General features: G+C 40.1%; 1 protein-coding gene and 2 non-coding genes across 3 annotated transcripts in view; all 3 read right to left on the bottom strand.

Moving 5' to 3' along the window:
• Positions 1-19,841, bottom strand: part of EIF3A (eukaryotic translation initiation factor 3 subunit A) — a 52,729-nt gene that overhangs the window by 11,694 nt on the left and 21,194 nt on the right. Inside the window, exons 8-17 of the mRNA XM_012448055.3 lie at positions 16,919-17,023; positions 16,433-16,531; positions 15,241-15,357; positions 14,870-15,055; positions 13,608-13,955; positions 12,054-12,158; positions 11,858-11,971; positions 5,562-5,684; positions 4,886-5,039; positions 4,160-4,344 (exon numbers count right to left, since the gene is read on the bottom strand). Of these exons, the coding sequence (XP_012303478.1) occupies positions 4,160-4,344; positions 4,886-5,039; positions 5,562-5,684; positions 11,858-11,971; positions 12,054-12,158; positions 13,608-13,955; positions 14,870-15,055; positions 15,241-15,357; positions 16,433-16,531; positions 16,919-17,023 (1,536 nt within the window). The remainder of the gene's footprint in view (positions 1-4,159; positions 4,345-4,885; positions 5,040-5,561; positions 5,685-11,857; positions 11,972-12,053; positions 12,159-13,607; positions 13,956-14,869; positions 15,056-15,240; positions 15,358-16,432; positions 16,532-16,918; positions 17,024-19,841) is intronic.
• On the bottom strand, positions 15,651-15,782 carry LOC135274080 (small nucleolar RNA SNORA19). The gene has a single exon (XR_010341891.1). It is a non-coding gene; the product is annotated as a small nucleolar RNA SNORA19 (small nucleolar RNA).
• On the bottom strand, positions 16,674-16,802 carry LOC135274081 (small nucleolar RNA SNORA19). Its single transcript, XR_010341892.1, has one exon. It is a non-coding gene; the product is annotated as a small nucleolar RNA SNORA19 (small nucleolar RNA).

Below are 19,841 nucleotides of genomic sequence, written 5' to 3'. Positions count from 1 at the left end.
CATAAGCCACCATGCCTGGTCCTTTATTTGAATTTTTGAAAAAATGTGTTGGCAATGAAACTCTCTAATAACAACTAGAGATGAGAAGCAGTGAAAGACAAGAATGGCCAGAAAGTAAGTTGGTCCCAGGTCATCACTGGTCATCATCAAGCTAATGATTCTGGGCTACCTCTTAAGGTGGGGGTTGTTCTAAGAGACTTTCCCAAGTGAACACCTTAAGAGAAAACAGAAACCTAACAGTCAAAGGAATTTATGGGTACCACAATGGAGGGAGCAAATACAGCCAGAAGACCAAGTTTCTCCAACTCCTGACATCTGTCTTGCAATTTATTTATACTCAACAAAGAATTCAAGATTTCAGAGGATACAGCACAACTATTAGAACCTGCAAAGACTTTTGAAGGATGGCTGTTACAGCCATTAAACAAAGAAGAAGAAATAACTCTGTCTCCTGGGCTCAAGCCATCCTCCCACCTCAGTCTCCCAAGCAGTTGGGACTACAAGCATGCACCACCACGTCCAGCTCATTTTTATATTGTTTGTGGAGACAGGGTCTCACTATTTTGCCAGACTGGTCTCAAACTCCCAGGCTCAAGCGATCTGCCCGCCTGCCTCAGTCTTCCCAAAGTGCTAAGATTACAGGCATGAGCCAATGTGCCCGGCCCAGCAGATCCAAGAGCAGAATGGTCCCAGTTGATGAGCAAACAAACTGAACTAGGATCTCAGAGAACCTGGTATAAACAAAGAGATGAAGCGAGTAAAACAAAAATTAAAGAGATAAGAGATAAAGAAGAGGACTCTGAAATAGCAAGAACAGAGAAAAAGAAAAGTTTCCTTAAATTATGAAGATTTTGTCTGCTCTAAGGAGACTGACTCCTTAGACCAAAAGGGCAAAAGATCAAAAAGAAACAAAGATGGCCATACACTCAGGTGTCTAAACACATTCTCAGCAACACTTTTTAACTTCCTTTACCACAAGAATAGAGAAAAATTCTGTTTCCAAGGAATAAAACAGTTATCTACATAAGTAGTAAAACCAAGGCTAGTATCAAAAATCCTCCCTTCTGTAACACTGTGTACTAAAAAAAGAAGCAAAGGTCTATAAATTTCTGAGAAGATGATTTTTGAACCGGCCAAACAATGAACCATTCTTTGTTCAATGGTGACAGAAAAAAACTTTTGAGACATACACAGACATGCTGAAAAAAATTTATCAAAGAAACCAAAAAGTACTCACAAAGGAGAAAACATGCAGTACAAACATACTTGAAACTATATATGTTTGCTAATATAGATGTAAAATTTAAAGCAACTGTTAAGTGAGTACTAAGAGTCAAGATAACGTGTAATGATCTGGAAGCACAAATATCCAGTTCACTGTAATAAATCGTAAGTCAAGGTATGCTCATGATTTTCTTTGTTCTAAAGAGGCAAAAGAAAGTTTGATTTACACTGTGGAAGTTTTTTTTAAAAAGTAGGAAAAAATTAATGGTGGCCAGGCACAGTGATTCACGCCTGTAATCCCAATGCTTTGGGAGGCCGAGGCAGGTAGATGACCTGAGGTCAGGAGTTGGAGACCAGCTTAACATGGTGAAACCTGTCTCTACTAAAAATACAAAATTAGCTGGGCATGGTGGCACACACCTGTAATCCCAGCTACTCAGGAGGCTGAGGCAGGAGAATCGCTTGAAACTGGGAGGCAGGGGTTTCGGTGAGCTGAGATTGCACCACTGCACTCCAGCCTGGGCAAGAGTGAGACTCCATCTCAAGAAGAAAAAATTAACCTAGAAAAGTTCTTCAAGTTTCCCTTAAAGAAAAAGGAAGGGGTGCCAGGGACACAGAAGCAAATAAAAAACTCCAAAGCAAGTGTTAGGAATAAAACCAAATATACTAGTTACCATGTTAAATACAAGTAAATTAAACCAAACTCTCCCAATTAAAAGGGAAGGTGCAGGGGGTGCATACAACAGAAATAAGAGGTTGAAAATGTATGAGAGGGTGGACACATTTGCAAATGCAAACTAAAAGAAAAAGCTAATCTCAGGGCGGGGCACAGTGGCTCACGCCTGTAATATCACCACTTCAGAAGGCCGAGGCAGGCAGATCACAAGGTCAGGAAATGGAGAATGTCCTGACCAACATGGTGAAACCCCGTCTCTACTAAAATACAAAAATTAGCTAGGTGTGGTGGTGCATGCCTGTAGCCCCAGCTACTTGGGAGGCTGAGGCAGGAGAATCGCTTGAACCTGGGTGCGGAGGTTGCAATGAGCTGAGATTGGACCACTGCACTCCAGCCTGGCGAGAATGAGACTCCATCTCAAAAAGAAAAAAAAAAAGAAAGAAAAACCAAAAGCTAATCTCAGAAGGGAAACCTCCTCACGCTCCTCAGAAGACATTCCCATAAACTAATAAGACATAGCAGATTTAAACAAAACAGCTCTGATTTCATGCACACACAAAACTTTGTGCCCAACAGAAAAAGAACACTCATTAAAATCTGATCATGATTTTAGAACACAAGGGAAAATGTATTTTTAAATTCCAAAAGCCTGTAAATCAAACCACATTTACTGAATACCAAGGAATTAAAACTACAAATTAGCAGTAAGAGTAACATAAACTGAAGACTACACAGATAACTAGTATCAAGTCTAGGCATACAGATAAGCATTTGATACAGGTGTGGCAAAAATAGAAGAGCAGAGAAAGGACATGCAAGACATTCTTGAGATTTTTGAGTAAAAAAGCAAGCAAGCTATACTTTAAGGGGCAAAAAGGGCACCTCCCAAGCAAAAGAAAGAGCATGCAGACAAATGCCACAGATACAGAATAAAGCAAAAAACTTGCTCGCCAATGACTGGCGCACAGGTGACTAAGAAGAAAATAGTGTCAGATGAAACTGATGAAAACCACAGCAACATAAAAGACTGCTAAGGCATGTTTTAAAACCTTTGGTTCTCAGTCATGAATACCAACTAATGAAAGGTCTGAAACCCAAATAGCAGGCATAGTGATCAAACATGCTGTATTATTTAAAAAATAAATAAATAATCAAGCAGGCCAGTGTAGAGGAAGTTGGAGGAAAATGATGAGTTAGACTAGTAAGTAGGTCAACAAGTATTGCAGGCAAGAAAAATTTGAATTAAGGCAGTAACGTAGGAAAATAAAAGAGGAGGAGTAGGTTCAAAGCTGTGACTAAGTAGGTACCATTCACCTGACTGGTGAATCAGGAGAGGGAATTCCAAAGGCATAAGACAAAGAAGGAAACACAGGTTCATTGTGGACCTGAGTGCAATTAAAAATCATTATTTAGAGCTCAGTTTGAATCACCTAGGAATCCTGTTAAGTTGCATACTTTGACCAGTCTGGCCAACATGGTGAAACCCCATCTCTACTAAAAATACAAACATTAGCTGGGCCTGGTGGCAGCGGCCTGTAATCCCAGCTATTCCAGATGCTGAAGCAGGAGAACTGTTTGAAGCCAGGAGGCGGAGAATACAGTTCGAGACCAACGTGGTGAAACCTCATCTCTACTAAAAATACAAAAACTAGCCAGGCATGGTGGTGGGTGCCTGTAATCCCAGCTACTCAGGAGGCTGAGGAAGGGGAATGGCTTGAACTCAGGAGGCGGAGGATGCAGGGAGCTAAGATTGAGATCACACCATTGCACTCCAGCCTGGGCAATGAAGCAAGACTGCATCTCAGAAAAAAAAAAAGATGTGAAAATGACTGATTTAAATATATTTACATAGGTAGCCTGCAAGAGAGCTGGCTGATAAAAATACATCACAATTGGTCGGGCATAGTGGCTCACGCCTGTAACCCAAGCACTTTGGAGGCCAAGGCGGGTGGATCACCTGAGGTCAGGAGTTCAAGACCAGCCTGACCAACATGGTGAAACCCCGTCTTAAAAAAAAAAAAAAATACATCACAATTACAAAAAGCAGCCAGGCATGTAATCTCAGCTGCTCGGGAGGCTGAGACACATTCAAGAATCACTTGAAGCCAGGGGCTAAGATTGCACCACTGCACTCCAGCCTGGGAAACCAGGGTGACAGAGTGAGACTGCATCTCAAAACACACACACACACACACACACACACACACACACACACACCCCACATTAAAACAAAATAAAATCAATAAATCCTATACTCACCTTTCTAGAAAGTGAACTATCGCCAAGTCTTCTCTCTTCCTCTCTACGACGTTCTCGTTCTTCAATTTCCAACTCCCTTTGGCGTTTTTTCCTTTCCACTTCTTCTAATTTCTTCACCCGCTCCTGATACTCTCGTAGCTCTTCCTCGCGTTTCGCTCGTTCAGCACGCTCTCTCTCTTCACGCTCTAGACCATTGAGTAGGTTACTAAGTGTGCCTCCCAGCCACATCTTCCCCCTACTGCTAGTTCTACTTTCCTGGTACTAAACAGGTAACATAATGTACAAGTAAAAGAATTTGAAAATAGTTTGCAATCAGCTACATGACAGAATATAGTCAACAAACTAGTTCTACAGCCTTCAACTATAGTTTTGTAATAAGATAACTACAGAATCCTTCCCCCATTCCTGAGCAATCTGGGATTCCAGATATAGCATCATTTGACAACTATCATCTGGAATGTATTCCTCAATAAATGTTAATACACAGAATACAGTGATAAAAAAACAAAAAGGATTAATTTTTAAAAGAATATCAACTGTGTGGGGAAATGTTGGTAGAGGATATAACAACTTCACATATAGCAAACTGGGTTCTGAGAACCAGTTAATTACAGGGCTAACAGGCCAATTACCTTGATTCCTGTATTTTCTACATAAGATCACTAAAAACTAGATCTAACACCAACTTTGCACAGGTACCCTTCCAATCCTGTTCTACCTATCTACCTTTCAGCATTTGCTCTTCTGCCCTTCTCTGCTCCTCCTCTTCTTTTTCTCTATAGTAAGTGATTCTGCGTTCTTCTTTACGTTGCCTTTTCCGTTCTTCCAATCGATTATGCCTTTCTTCTGCTAATCGCTCTTCAAACTGTTTAAGTTTTTCCTGCAATTGAAGTTATCCCCAACCCAAAAAGGTCAGATTTTGTCAAGAGCAATAAACAGGCAGAAAGCTACTACATTTACAAAAGACTCTCAAATGTACTGAAATCATCAAAAGCAACCTCTCAGCACAAAAACTCTAATTTCCCAAAGACCTTATTAACTTGTCAGCAGGCCAAATTTAAAAAAATTTAAATTGTTGATATTACCGACACCCAGTGGATTTGTCTTTATACAAAACAAATTCAATGATCAAATTAGAACCTAAGCCCAGGACATTTTGATCTAGTTTTTTCATTTCTAACAAAAACAGTAACAAAAACTTGTATTCAACTTGCACCTTTAGAAAAATTCCTTCAGGTGATTGTTTTGCTTAGAAAATACTATCCAAAAATTTATTACTACTTGAATGACCATTATACATAGTAAATCAAGACAGAATATATGAGATTGTTAAGGGAGAACCCTTAAGACAATACTAGAAAGCTCAAGAATAAACATTTCCCAAAAAAATCAGCAAACTCACCTCATAAACAGACTGCCGTGCAGCTTTGAGTCGCATTACGAACAAATCTCTGTCTTCAAGCATTCGTGACATTCGATTCTTATGTTCAAGAGCCTTTTCACGTTCTAGCTGCATTGTAGTAATCTGCAAGTACAAAATACAGTGAAATTTCAAAGTATTATTTTTTTAACTCATTTACCCCAAATTACTGACAAATACTTCTGAACAATTAGAAGTTGCTCCATTGCCCCTTCCATCATGCCATAAAAACCAAAGCGTAACTAACATGCATGTCAACAGGTCCCCAGAAGGCAATTGGGGGCAAGAGTAATCCTGAGGCATTTAGAAGAGACAGTTTTTATTTAGCCCACAGCACCAGGAACTTTATGAAGGAAAAACTATGATGTACGGGCACACCTTGGAGGCACTGCAGGTTTGGTTCTAGACTATCACGATAAAGAAAATATTGCAATAAAGCAAGTAACACAGATTTTTTGGTTATCCAATGCATATAAAAGTTTGCAGTCTATTAAGTATACAACAACATGTCTAAAACAGCAATGTACAAACCTTAATTTTATAAGTTGGGTGCAGTAGTACGCTGAGGCAAGAGAATCACTTGAGCCCAGGAGTGCAAGATCAGCCTGAACAACATAGTGAGACTCCTGTTCTCAAAGGTAACAAAACAAAAACTACTTTATTGCTTAAAAAATGCTAAAGATCACCTGAGCCTTCAATGAGTCATAATCTTTTTGCTAGTGGAAGGTCTTGCCTCAATGTTGACAGCTGCTGACTGATCAGAGTGGCAAGTACTAAAGGATGGGGTGATTACAGTGATTTGTTAAAATAGATAACAATGAAGTCTGCCACACTGATTGCATCTTCTTACAAAAGATTTATCTAGCATGTGGCACTGGCTGACAGTTTACTTAAGAGTAGAATTTCAGGCCAGGCGCAGTGGCTCACACCTGTAATCCCAGCACTTTGGGAGGCCGAGGTGGGTGGATCAAGAGGTCAAAAGATGGAGACCATCCTGGCCAACATGGTGAAACCCCATCTCTACTAAAAATACAAAAATTAGCTGGGCATGGTGGTGTGCGCCTATAGTCTCAGCTACTCGGGAGGCTGAGGCAGGAGAATTGCTTGAACCCGGGAGGCGGAGGTTGCAGTGAGCCGAGATCACGCCACTGCACTTCAGCCTGGCGCCTGGCGACAAAGTGAGACTCTGTCTCAAAAAAAAGGTAGAATTTCAATTTGATTCAATCCTCTCAAACCCTGCTGCTGCTTTATCAACTACACTTATGGATATTCTAAATCCTTTGTTGTCATGTCAACAATGTTCATAGTGTCTTCACCAGGAGATTTCATTTCAAGAAGCCACTTACTTTGCTCATCCATAAGAAGCAACTCCTCGCCCATTCAAGTTTTATCATGAGATTGCATCAGACAGAGTCTCACTTTGTCACCAGGCCAGAGTGCAGTAGCCCTCTCTCAGCTCACTGTAACCTCCACCTCCTGGGTTCAAGCCATTCTTCTGCCTCTGCCTCCCAAGCAGCTTGGGACTACAGGCGCACCACCACATCCAGATAGTTTTTTTGTTATTTTTAGTAGAGACAGGATTTCACCATGTTGGCCAGGATGGTATCGATCTCTTGACCTTGTGATCTGCCCACCACAGCTTCCCAAAGTGCTGGGATTACAGGCATGAGCCACTGTGCCTAGACATTGTTTTGTGTTTTGTTTTTTTGTGTTTTTGTTTTTTGAGACAGGGTCTGTCTCTGTCACCCAGGCACTAGAGTGTAATGGCACCATTTCGGCTCACTGCAACCTCCGCATCCTTCTACCTCAGTCTCCCCAGTAGCTAGAAAAGCAGCCACATTCTACCACTCCTAGCTAATTTTTCTTTTTTTTCTTTTTTTTGGTAGAGACAGGGTTTCGCTATGTTGTCCGGGTTGATCTCAAACTCCTGGACTCATGCAATTTGCCTGCCTCAGGGATTAGAGGATTAGAGGAGCAAGCTACTGCGCCCAGCCTATATCTAATTCTAGTTCTCTGGCTGTTTTCATCACATCTACAATTATTTTCTCCACTCTACTCATGAACCCTCCCCCAAGCCATCCATGAGGCTTGGAATCAACTTCTTCCAAATTATATTAATGTTGGTATTTTGACCTCCTCCCATGAATCACAAATGCTCTTAGTGGCATCTGGAATGAAGAATTCCTTGTAGCAGGTTTTCAATGCACTTTGTCCAAATCCATCAGAGGAATCACTATGGCAGCTACAGCCTTATGAAATCTATTTCTTAAATGATAAGACTTGAAAGACAAAATTACTCCTTGATCTACAGGCTGCAGAATGCATATTGTATTAACAGGCATGAAAACAAACATTAATCTTTTTTTTTCCTTTCAGAAGGAGTCTCGCACTGTGGCCCAGGCTGGAGTGTGGTGGCGCAATCTCAGCTCACTGCAACCTCCACCTCTTGGGTTCAAGCAGTTCTCCAGCCTCAGCCTCCCAAGTAGCTGGGATTACAAGCACCTGCCACTATGCCAGGCTACTTTTTGTATTTTTAGTAGAGATGGGATTTCACCATGTTGGTCAGGCTGGTCTTGAACTCCTGATCTCCTGATCCACCCACCTCCACCTCCCAAAGTGCTGGGATTACAGGTGTGAGCCAGTGCACCTGGCTAATCTCTCTTATACATCCCCATCAGAACTGTCATATGATCAGATGCATTGTTAATGAGCAGTAATATTCTGAAAAGCCTTTTTTATTTTTAAACCGGTCTCAACGAGGTGCTTAAAATATTCAGCAAACCATGTTATAAACAGATATGCTACCATTCAGGCTTTGTTCCTCCATGTATAGACCACAGAAAAGGCAGATTCTGTAGCATAATTCTTAAGGACCCTAGGATTTTTGCAATGATAAGAATTGGCTTCAACTTCCAGTCAGCAGCTGCATTAACCCCTAAAAACAGTGAGTATTCCCTTCAACGCTTTGAAGCCAGTGACTTCTCTCTAGCTATTAAAGACCTAGCTGGCATCTTCTTCCAATAGAAGGTCCTTTCATCTACACTGTAAATCTACTGTCTGGGCACGATGACTTACACCTGTAATCCCAGCACTTTGGGAGGCTGAGGCAGGTGAATTGCTTGACCTCAGAGGTTTGAGACCAGCCGCCACTCGGGAGATCTTGTCTCCACTAAAAATATTAAAAAATTGCCAGGCACGGTGGTGCACATCAGTGATCCCAGCTACTAAGGAGGCTGAAGTGGAAGGAGCACTTAAGTCCAGGGGGTGGAGGTTGTAGGGAACTGAGATGGCGCCACTGCACTCCAGCCTGGATGACAGAGCAAGACCCTGTCTCTCAAAAAAGAAGAAAATCAGTTGTTTAGTGTAGCCACCTTCAATTATCTCAGCCAAATCTTTAGATAACTTGCCGTAGTAGCTTCTACAACAGCACTTGCTGCTTCACATTGTACTTCCGTGTTATAAAGACAGTTTTCCTTAAACCTTATGAACCAACCTCTGCTAGCTTCAAACTTTTCTTCTGCAGCTTCTTTTTTTTGAGACAGAGTCTCACTCTGTCGCGAGACTGGAGTTCAGTGGCACGATCTCAGCTCACTGCAACCTCCGGTTCCCATGTTCATGCAATTCTCCTGCCTCAGCCTCCTGAGTACCTGGGAATACAGGCGTCCACCACCATGCCCAGCTAATTTTTGTATTTTTAGTAGAGACAGGGTCTCCCCATGTTGGCCAGGCTGGTCTTGAACTCCTGACTTCAAGTGACCTCGGCCTCCCAAAGTGCTGGGATTACAGACATGAGCCACCAGGATTGGCCTTCTGCAATTTTCTAAGCTCCCTCAGCCTTCTTAGTATTACTCATGAGAGAATTACAGACTTGCTCTGGATCAGGCTTTAGTTGAAGAGAATGTTGTGGTTGGTTTGATCATCTGTCCAGACCAATGAAACTTTTTCCATATATATAAGGCTGTTTCACTTTCTCACTGTTTATGTGTTCACTGGAGTAGCATTTTTAATTTCACAAACTTTTCCTTTGCATTCACAACCTGATTAGTCAAAGAGGCCTAGCTTGCAACATGCCTTCCTCACTAAGCTTAATCACTTCTAGCATTTGATTTAAAGTGAGAGATAGATGACTCTTACATTCACTCCAACACTTATAAGCCACTGTGGGACTGTTAATTAGCCTAGTTCCAGTATTATGTCTCAGCGGGTGGGGGAGGTGGCTCACTTTTATAATCCCAGCACTTTGGGAGGCTCAGGCCAGTGGAACACTTGAGGTCAGGCGTTCAAGACCAATCCAGCCAACTGGGCTGCATGAACTAAAAACCCAGTCTCCACTAAAAACAAAAAAGTTAGCCAGGCCATGGTAGCAAGCACCTATAATCCCAGCTACTTGGGGTACCACTGCACTCTAGCCTGGGCAACAGCGTGAAACTCTGTCTCCCAAAAAGAGTGTGCGTGTGTGTGTGTGTGTGTGTGTGTGTGTCGGTCGCTCACTCATGCTCTCTCTCTCTCTCTCACAGGGAGTAACAGGAAGGTTCAAGGACAGGGAGAGGCAGAGTCAGGGAATGGCCAGTCGGTAGAACAGTCAGAACAGACACAACATTTATGTTAAGATTAAGTTCATAATGTATATACGAGTGGATTATTTGAGTGTGGTTTGCGCCACCCCAAAATAACAACAGTAACATCGAAGATAATAACAACACCCCAAAATAATAACAGTAACATCAAAGATCACTCATCACTACAACAGATATAATAATGAAAAACTATGAAATACTTTGAGAATTACCAAAACATGACAGAGACAGGAAATGAGCACATGCTGTTGGGAAATGGTATCAACAGACTTATTCAATGCAAGGTTACCATAAACTTACAATTTGTAAAAGAAAAAATAAGAATAAAAATGATAATAATATGAGAAGGGGGTTGGGGGAGGCATGGTGGCTCACACCCGTAATCCCAGAACTTTGGGAGGCCGAGCTGGGAGGATTGCTTGAGCCCAGTAGTTTGAGACCAGCCTGGGTAACACAAAAGCACAATAAAGTGAAGCATAATAAAACGAGGTGTGCCTATATTCAGTAAAATAAAATAACGTGGCACAGTAATAACAAATGCCATGGTTTAATTTTTAAAGGCATTTTCATCCTTAAAAACACCTGGATTTAATGCAGGATAATATAAGGCTATTTCCTTTCTGCCCTACATGAAAGAACAGAAAGCTCAAAATCAACCCAATCTGGTGTGCAGCACTTTTCTAATTAATTTTTAATATTTACATGTTAAGAGAATATCACAAAAATTCCAGCTTTTCCTGAAAAAATGGGAAGAGCTGGCAATCCTAGGCCCATTAATCTCCAGGTGACAACAACCAGATGAAACCAAGAAAAGGCTGCATTCTCCTATCACACTCTACACTGATGTTTGTCTCCCACTTACGGTTAGTTTTTTAAACCAGATCTGTTCACTCACTTTTATTACATATTTGGTGCCATAAGCATTTGTAAACCCTGTTTTTGTATCATCAGGTAAATGTAATATATACTGTAACAAAACTACGGAATGACATATTTAGTACAAAAGACCACACAGTACACAATTCCATTTATATGAAATGTCCAGAATCAGCAAATCTACAGACAGTAGTAGTTTGGTGGTTGCCCAAGGCAGGGGTGGTGAGGAAGAATAGAGATGACTACTGCTAATGGGTTTAGAACTTCTTTTTGATATATGTTTTATAATTAGATTGTGGTCTGGGCACAGTGGTTCACACCTCTAATCCCAGCACTTTGGGAGGCTGAGGCTGGTGGAGCACAAAGTCAGGAGTTCCAGATCAGCCTGACCAATAAGGTGAAACCCTGTCTCTACTAAAAATACAAAAATTAGCTGGACATGGTGGCGGGCGCCTGTAGTCCCAGTTACCTGGGAGGCTGCGGCAGGAAAATCGCTTGAACCCAGGAGGCAGAGGCTACAGTGAGCCGAGATCACGCCACTGCACTCCAGCCTGGTAACAGAACAAGACTCCGTCTCTAAATATATAAATAAAGTGTACATAAACCAGTTTTTTGTAAAATGAGCTTTTCAGTTGTCCTTTGTTTTACAAGACTCATTTGTAACCTCAATCGTGAAATTTTCCATCTTTCTACCAATCGGTTAATAGGCAGCCATTAGAGCACCATTTCTAGCAGATTCTGAAAGCAATTCTGAATCCTTGGTTCCATTACTGGCGGAGGATTTCATTACAATCTAAAAATATTACAATTAAATTAAAAACTTACTCTTTCTTCTTCTTGTTGTTCCCACAGATCCATGTCTTTAATTCTCTGTTCCTCGTAAGCACTCTTTATCAAAGGAATTTCTTCCAAACGTTTGGCTCTTTCAAAATAGTCAATCTAAATGACATGAAAACAAATGTAGTTTTTACAAATCTCTTTTAACGTGGTATGTTAAAGGTTTACCAATCCTTTCATTTACCTTCTTTTCTTGATTCTTTAGGCGTTCTTGGAGTTCTTTCTTTTCTTTCTCCAGTTGTTCAACCTGTTTAGCCATTATGAAATCTGGATCCAATTCTTCAAGGTCCTAAAAGGTAATACGAATGCACAATTGTTAATAAGGATAAACAAGCAATGCCTAACATAACTCACTGTTTTCTAGAATAAAATCCTAAATTGCTTTTATTGTTACAATGGGTGGTAATTTAGGAAATGTAAAAATATTGTAAAATAGCCTTGTTTCCGTTTGACCGTAAGGAAAAAAAAATCCATACATCTTTTTCTCACTCTTCTAATTTACATCTCCCCATACTCTACTATAGGGTAAGCAAATCTAATCCAAAAACTCATCTGAAACGCTCCAAATTTTAAAACTTTGTGAGCACCAACATGGTGCCACAAATGTAAAATTCCACACATAATCCATGTGACAGGTCTGTCAAAATGTATTCAGAACTTTGTTTCATGAACAAAATTGTGTAAAATACTGTATAAAGTTACCTTGAGGCTATGTGTATAAGATGTCTATGAAACAGGCCAGGCATGGTAGTTTGCACCTGTAATTCCAGCACTTTGGGAGGCTAGTGCAGGTTGACCACTTGAGGTCAGGAGTTCAAGACCAGCCTGGCCAACATGGTGAAACTCCCATCTCTACAAAAATACAAAAAACTAGCCACCAGGCGTGGTAGCACAAGGCTGTAATCCTGGCTACCTGGGCTGAGGCAAGAGAATCACTTGAACTCAGGAGGCGGAGGTTGCAGTGAGCCAATACACCACTGCACTCCAACCTGGGCAACAGAATGAGACTGTCTTAAAAAAATAAAAAGTGTCTTATGAAACAAATGAATTTCATGTTAGACTCTGGTCCAAACCCCAAAATATCTCTTTATATATATATGCAAATATTCCAAAATCCAAAGAAATCCAAAATCTGAAACATATCTGCTCCCAAGCATTTTGGGTAAGGGATACATAACCTGTCCTGTGATTAATGTATAGTGGTTAAAACTGCACAGAGCGGGCCAGGCATAGTGGCTTATGCCTGTAATCCCAGCACTTTGGGAGGCTGAGGCGGGTGAATCACCTGAGTTGGAAGTTTGAGACCAGCCTGGCCAACATGGTGAAACCCCATGTATACTAAAAATACAAAAATTAGCTGCACGTGGTGGCGGGCACCTGTAATCCCAGCTACTCGGGAGGCTGATGCAGGAGAATCGCTTGAACCCGGGAGGTAGAGGTTGCAGTGAGCCGAGATCGCGTCACTGAACTCCAGTCTGGGCAACAAGAGTGAGATTCTGTCTCAAAAAAAAAAAAACCAACAAAACTGCACAGAGCAATTAAACATATGCTTACTCACAGATTTAGCCATGACCAGCTGTACCAAAATGCATAAAATAACTCAAAATAAGCCAACAAATGGCAAAGGACTATGGTTCTAAGAGTATAAAAGGCCTTGATTTAAAAAAAAAAAAAAAAAAAAAAAAAGATAAAAGACCTGGAGAAAACTAAGTTTTTTAACGACTAAAATGCTACATACTTCAATGTCAATATCTTTGAATGCTTTGGCACCCAGTTCCGTTTTCTTGATCTGCTCCAAACGCTCTCGGACAGTTTTCTTTTTGATTTGTTCATGTTCCTGCAAGATACGCTCCTTTTCTCTCTCCTTTGCTTCCTGGCGCAGCCTCTCTTCCTCAGCCTTTCGTACTTTCTGGAGTTCAGCTTCCCTCTGTTCCAATTCTTCTTTCTCACGCTGAATATTCAAACTCTCAAGGCGCTCTTTTCTTTCCTCAATTGTCTGGCGGCGAGCCAGGATCCGCTGGTGCTCTTTTCGTGAATTTTTGAGGTATGCAGTAACCGCCAACTGATGCTGTTCTTCTTTTTCTTGCTTTGAAAACAAATGAATTTTGAAAAATGACCAAAATTAATATTCTCTGGTAGTAGGCATCAAAGAAATTACAAAATAATCCCGATGCACTGCCTTTCTATGTATCTGCATTTGATATTGGAAGATGACACTACCCAAGCTGTTTGTTTTCATTATCAAATGCTATGGTGTTGCTCCTATTCAGTCTTTTAATAGCAATGATGCAGCTAAAGAAGCTCTCCTAGCTAAGACAACTTTTCTCTGCACCAAACTTACCTTAGGTGTTTATTAACAGAGCTCATAAAGAAGAAATAACTTGTTACAGGCAGTGGCTCACGCCTGTAACCCCAGCACTTCGGGAGGCCAAGGTGGGTTGAATCACTTGAGGCCAGGAGTTTCAGACCAGCCTGGCCAACATGGTAAAACCCCATCTCTACCAAAAATACAGTAGTCCCGGCTACACAAGAGGTTGAGGCACAAGAATCACTTGAACCCAGGAGGCAGAGACTGCAGTGAGACAAGATGGCGCCACTACACTCCAGCCTAGGTGACAGTGAGACTCCATCTCAAACAAAGAAATAAATAAATACAAAAGGAAAGAAAGAAAGAAGCAGGAGGGAAAAATCCAGTCATTGTACTTCCCTCTTTGAGGAATATGTCCACTCTGTTGCTTCTGTAACACAATCCACACTATTACGTTACCTATACAGAGTAATAATATTTTGTTCAGTGGAAGAAAGCTCAATGGTTTGTGTATTTGATAAAGTTAACAATTCTATAGAATTCTACTTTTATAGAATTCTACCAAGTACAATTCTATAGAAAATATATCATAAATCCCTTCTCTTAGATATCATCTCAAACCTTTTTGTGAAAGACATGGCATAAGAGTCCCTCAAAACTTCTGAGATTTATTTCCCCGGGAAGATGCATACCAGTATATGAGCTGGCTTAATGACTTCAAGTGCTTTTGCAAGTACTGAGGACATGGCTGTCAGCTGGTTTCTTATCTGCTCTGAAGGCATGCTTTGCAAATGAGGACCAATCGGAGCATCTTCTCGAGTAGCATAATTCAAATCAGATCCAAAACTCAGGGTCCGAGAAGTGTGATCAATACGAACCTTTGAAAATTAAATTATAAATGGTTAAATCCATACATAAGCATGAAGTCAAAAAAAGTAACAAAAAAAGTCATATACAAAAGATAGAAAAGTTCACTCAGTAAACTTTAAAATGAGAAACAAAGGATATGTATCTTTCTAGTCCTCAAGGGCCTTCTACCTGTCCCCTTACAGCACATACCTACCTGCAAGTCGCAATGCCTGGCTGCATCTACTATGGCCCGTTCCAGTTGGAAAGCATCAACAAAAGGAACCAGAGAAGTCAAACGAGAAAACTCAATGCTCTGATAAATCTGTGCCACCTGCATAGAAAACATAGCATTAATAACACTAACCACTATTTATTCAGCACTTCTTATATGCAATCTCATGAGTCATGGGAAGCAGAAATTATGCCAGCGAATTACGTTAGCAGTACATTGTTAAAGCCAGAATTCTAATCCCAGACTATCAACCCCAAACCTCATGCTTTGAGAACTATTATCATACTATTCCTCAAACCTATAATCTTTTCAAATCCTAGTTTTCGTAAAATAAAAAAAAACTAAAAATCTTACTACTTACCAAATATATTTATAAACACTTCTTAGATAATTTTTGTCTGAAGGAGACTGGCAGCATTACTATTTATAGTTATACTGCTAATTAGCCTTCAACTATTTGTATAGCACAGAAGAAATAACACTGCTCACATGTACAAAAGAAAGCAGGTCAATGAAATGTGCACAAATACTGAGGTAAAAATATAATAAAAGGCCTTCCTTCTCAAATGAAACAAATGAAAAACAAAATGGGAGCACTTAAGCCCCCATTATAAGCCAAAATATTAAAACTTACTCAAGCCCCTGGACTAAAATATATGAAAAGGCTGTCTCATTCACTGATGGTGGGAGGATCTATTAATCCAGGCTTCTGAATAGCTATTAAAGCTTTAAATGCACAACCCCTATGACTAATTCCACTTCTTATGCCACAGAAAGTAATAGAAGTATGCAAAGATACATGTATGAAAGATGCTCAATGCTACAAGATTTTTAACAGGAAAAAAAAAATCTAGTAATACAGGTTTTCATCAAGAGAGTCTGAATAAATAAACCACGGTATCTTAAAAGGAATAAGGTAGCCCTACATTACTAACAAGGAAGGATGCCCAAAGACAGTGTTCAGCCAAAAAAAAAAAAAGTCAGTTATAAAATGTGTAAACAGTTATCCTATTTTTCAAGTTGGAGTAGTACAAGACTAATTTTTGGCAAGGGCAAAACCTGGGGAGGTTCTCACTTCCTAAACAGTTCTAGATTTTTCCAGTTTTTAGTTTCATGATCAGTACACACAAACAAGGAAACTCCAGTTCTTCCACAAAACCTTTTGAATTTGTACCTGCTGCAGAAGGCGGAGGATGGTGTTGTTCTGCAGTTGTGGCACATATTGTTGCAATTCCGGTTCCTTTTCAGGTTGTTCCCTAACCCAATTTAGAACCTATAAAATCCATTAAATTGAAAGAGAATCATACTTTCTACAATAACAGATACCAAAACATCTGAAATTCTTTCAGTTTTTTTAAGATACAAAAACATCATCCAATGCAGAGAAATAAAAAATGTATCATGAAGCTACTGATACTTGTTTGAAGGTGACTGACAGCAACGACTAAATTAGTCCTACTGTTAATTAACCTCCAAAGGTTTGTTTAGCACATTGGAAATATCTTTTCTCTTGAAATAAAGAAAAAAGACAATGAAATGTGCACTGAATTCTAATACACAGGACAATACTTCTTTCTTAACAAATATCAGTACAACCCAAAATTGCAATAAGACCAACTCTGTGGTAACAATCAGAAAGAACTTAAATTCAAAGGCTTACCTTTGTGACTCGCTCACAGAGTTTTAGTGGGTTAAATTCCACTTCAAGCCAATTGTAAAGGTCTTTCACTTCTGGGACAACATATTGCAGTACATTAAATCTGACCTAGAGTAAACAAAACAAAAGTTGTAACTGCCAAAGGAAATTTTCCAACTAAGATTCTGAACTAACTATGAATTAAAGAAAATGATAGCACTGGAAATCTGAAAAATGATTTAAAAAATCACCAAGCCTCAACCTCCTCTAAATTTACCAAAGATGAATCCAAGTACAACTCTGCTGGGTCTCTTACCCCACACTATGCACACTAACCTACAGTGAGAAGTATGTAAAAAGGAAATGAAACTCTAAAACACACAACCACAACCAACTGAACTGTGGCCAACAGAATAGTTTATTATCAATAATAAGGAAAATACCAGAGTTTTACTTTTTTTTTTTTTTTCCACTTTCAGCTCGGCTTTAGATTCACAGAGTTTTACTTTTATATAAATTGTCACACAAAAATTATCATGGCTGCACTATTTCTAACAGCCCCAAACTGGAAAGAATTCACTTACTCATAAAGAGGAGGGTGGTGTGTTCATAAAATACACAAAAATGCTCAAAAAAAGAAAAGTTATATAGAACACATGAATCAATCTCACAAACATAATCTTATATGTGAGAAAAAGAATTTCACATATCAACCCATTTATATGGACTTCATTACCAAGAAATATGTCATTTGTTGGGAACTGTTAACCCAAGGACAGAATAACTGCTGGGACACAGCAAAGGCCAGGAGTGTGTTCCCACAGAGTGGGTGACAAAACTGAGGCAAATGTTGGCAGATCCCACCCCCAAGCAAGGAGGGTGGCCAAACACACCAGCACTCAGATCTATGATTAACTCCAATGTAAAATGGGTACAAGACTGACATCCTACAACAGTCTAATACTTCCCCCTTATAAGCACCCATTTATCTTCAATTCCCTAACTAACTTGGAATCTGTTTTTAAGAAAAAAAAAAGTTCCCTGCCCTAATTTCATTTCTATGAAATTATTTTACATTCTTCATGCAGCTCGCCTTCCAAATACGGAATGTAAAAGGCTGCCATAACCTACTGAATTACATTTCTGACTAAAATACACAATTGGCTTGCTTTCTGATTTAAAAGTCACTCTTATGAACACCTGAGTCTTCCTGAGATAATGGAATCACACTGTCTCACAAATTTCAGTTATGGCACCCTCACACTCAGGTATTGACCTTGGATATATGGTCAACTCAAAAAGTTGATAAATGACTCTTGGCAGTCAGCTAATACATTCACTTGACACTAACAGGTACCCTTGTAGAAGTCTACACTCTATGGGGCACAATGAGGACCCTAATCTAGATGCCCTAGCTGCTGATGCAACGCTCCCCATTAGTGATCACTATGACGTGCTCACAGAGTTTTAGTGGCTTAAAAATTCTTCTTCCAGCCAACTGTAAATGTCTTTCACTCTGGGACAACATATGGCAGTTCATTAAATCTAAGTCTAAGAGATCACCTTTAACAGCAATGTGACATGGATTATCCTTTCAGTGTGGTATATTTCTTCAGCTTTAAAAATTAGAAGCAAATTTTTAAAACATTTGCTAATGAAATCTTTCTCAAGAAACTGCTGTTGCTTTATTACACTGAGTCCTACGTCGGTCCCATAAACAGAAAGTTGAACTCTGTGGGCAGTGGCAGCAGAGTAAAACATGGAGGTACAAAGTAGGAAAAAGCTGCCCTGTAGAAACTCTTTGCAAAAATAAACTACAAAGCAGATCTGCATTACGATGTCACAAAAGAACAATGCCACTATCTAGAAAACGTCTTTGTTCTTAAATTGACTACTACAGAAAATTTAGGCCTTTTATCTAGTTTTTACCAGAGTGACTACAGGTGTTTTCTCAGAATACATTTTAAAAATATCTAAGAGAGCTTGCCATTATCTTCCTGATTTCTTTAATTGCTCTATTAGTGAATAATTAGAGACCGTTAATGATTTAAATTCCATTTTTGGTAAACATACAGCCAAGTTGATTTTTCCTTAATACTTTTCTCTAGTACTTACCCCTCTTTTTCTATTATCCCAAAGTAATCGACTGGAGGTGATTACAATAACCACCAACTCACACTGTCATGATGAGAATCCCTACAATCTAAGCTCACCTGGAATACAACTTCTGCCTTCAGTTTCACCTGCTAGGCACATTAATAGGCACTCAAATTTCCACTGAACGGAAGATTCCATCAGTGTGAAACACCGAAAGATACACATATCTGGGCTGGGCACAGTGGTTCACACCGTAATTCCAGTAGTTGGGAGGCTGAAGCAGGTGGATCATGAGTTCAGGAGTTCAAGATCAGCCTGGCCAAGATGGTGAAACCCTGTCTCTACTAAAAATACAAAAATTAGCTGGGTACGGTGGTGGGTGCCTGTAATTCGAGCTACCGGGGAGGCTGAGGCAGGAGAATCTCCTGAACCCAGGAGGTGGAGGTTGCAAATGAGCTGAGATCATGCCACTGTACTCCAGCCTGGGTAACAGAGCAAGACTCCATTTCGAGCAAAAAAAAATAAGTGTGTGTGGTACCTTCCCCCACTCTCTCTTCCTCCTGCTCCAGCCATATAAGTCATGCCTGTTTCCCCTTCGCCTTCCACCATGACAGTAATTTTCCTGAGGCCTTCCCAGATACAGAAGCAACTGTACTTCCTATACAGCCTGTGGAACCATAAGCCAATTAAACCTGTTTTCTTTATAAATTACCCAATCTCAGATATTTTTTTGTTTGACTGTTTGTTTCAGAGTCTGACTCTGTCGCCCAGGCCAGAGTGCAGTGGCATGATTTCAGCTCACTGCAACCTCCGCCTCCCGAGTTCAAGAGATTCTCCTGACTCAGCCTCC

This window comes from Aotus nancymaae, unplaced genomic scaffold, assembly GCF_030222135.1.
Source record: "Aotus nancymaae isolate 86718 unplaced genomic scaffold, 86718_ANA_hifiasm-v0.15.2.pri h1tg000010l, whole genome shotgun sequence".
NCBI lineage: Eukaryota > Metazoa > Chordata > Mammalia > Primates > Aotidae > Aotus > Aotus nancymaae.
The sequence above is the reverse complement of the archived record's forward strand: the minus strand, read 5'-3'. Positions and strand labels throughout refer to the sequence as shown.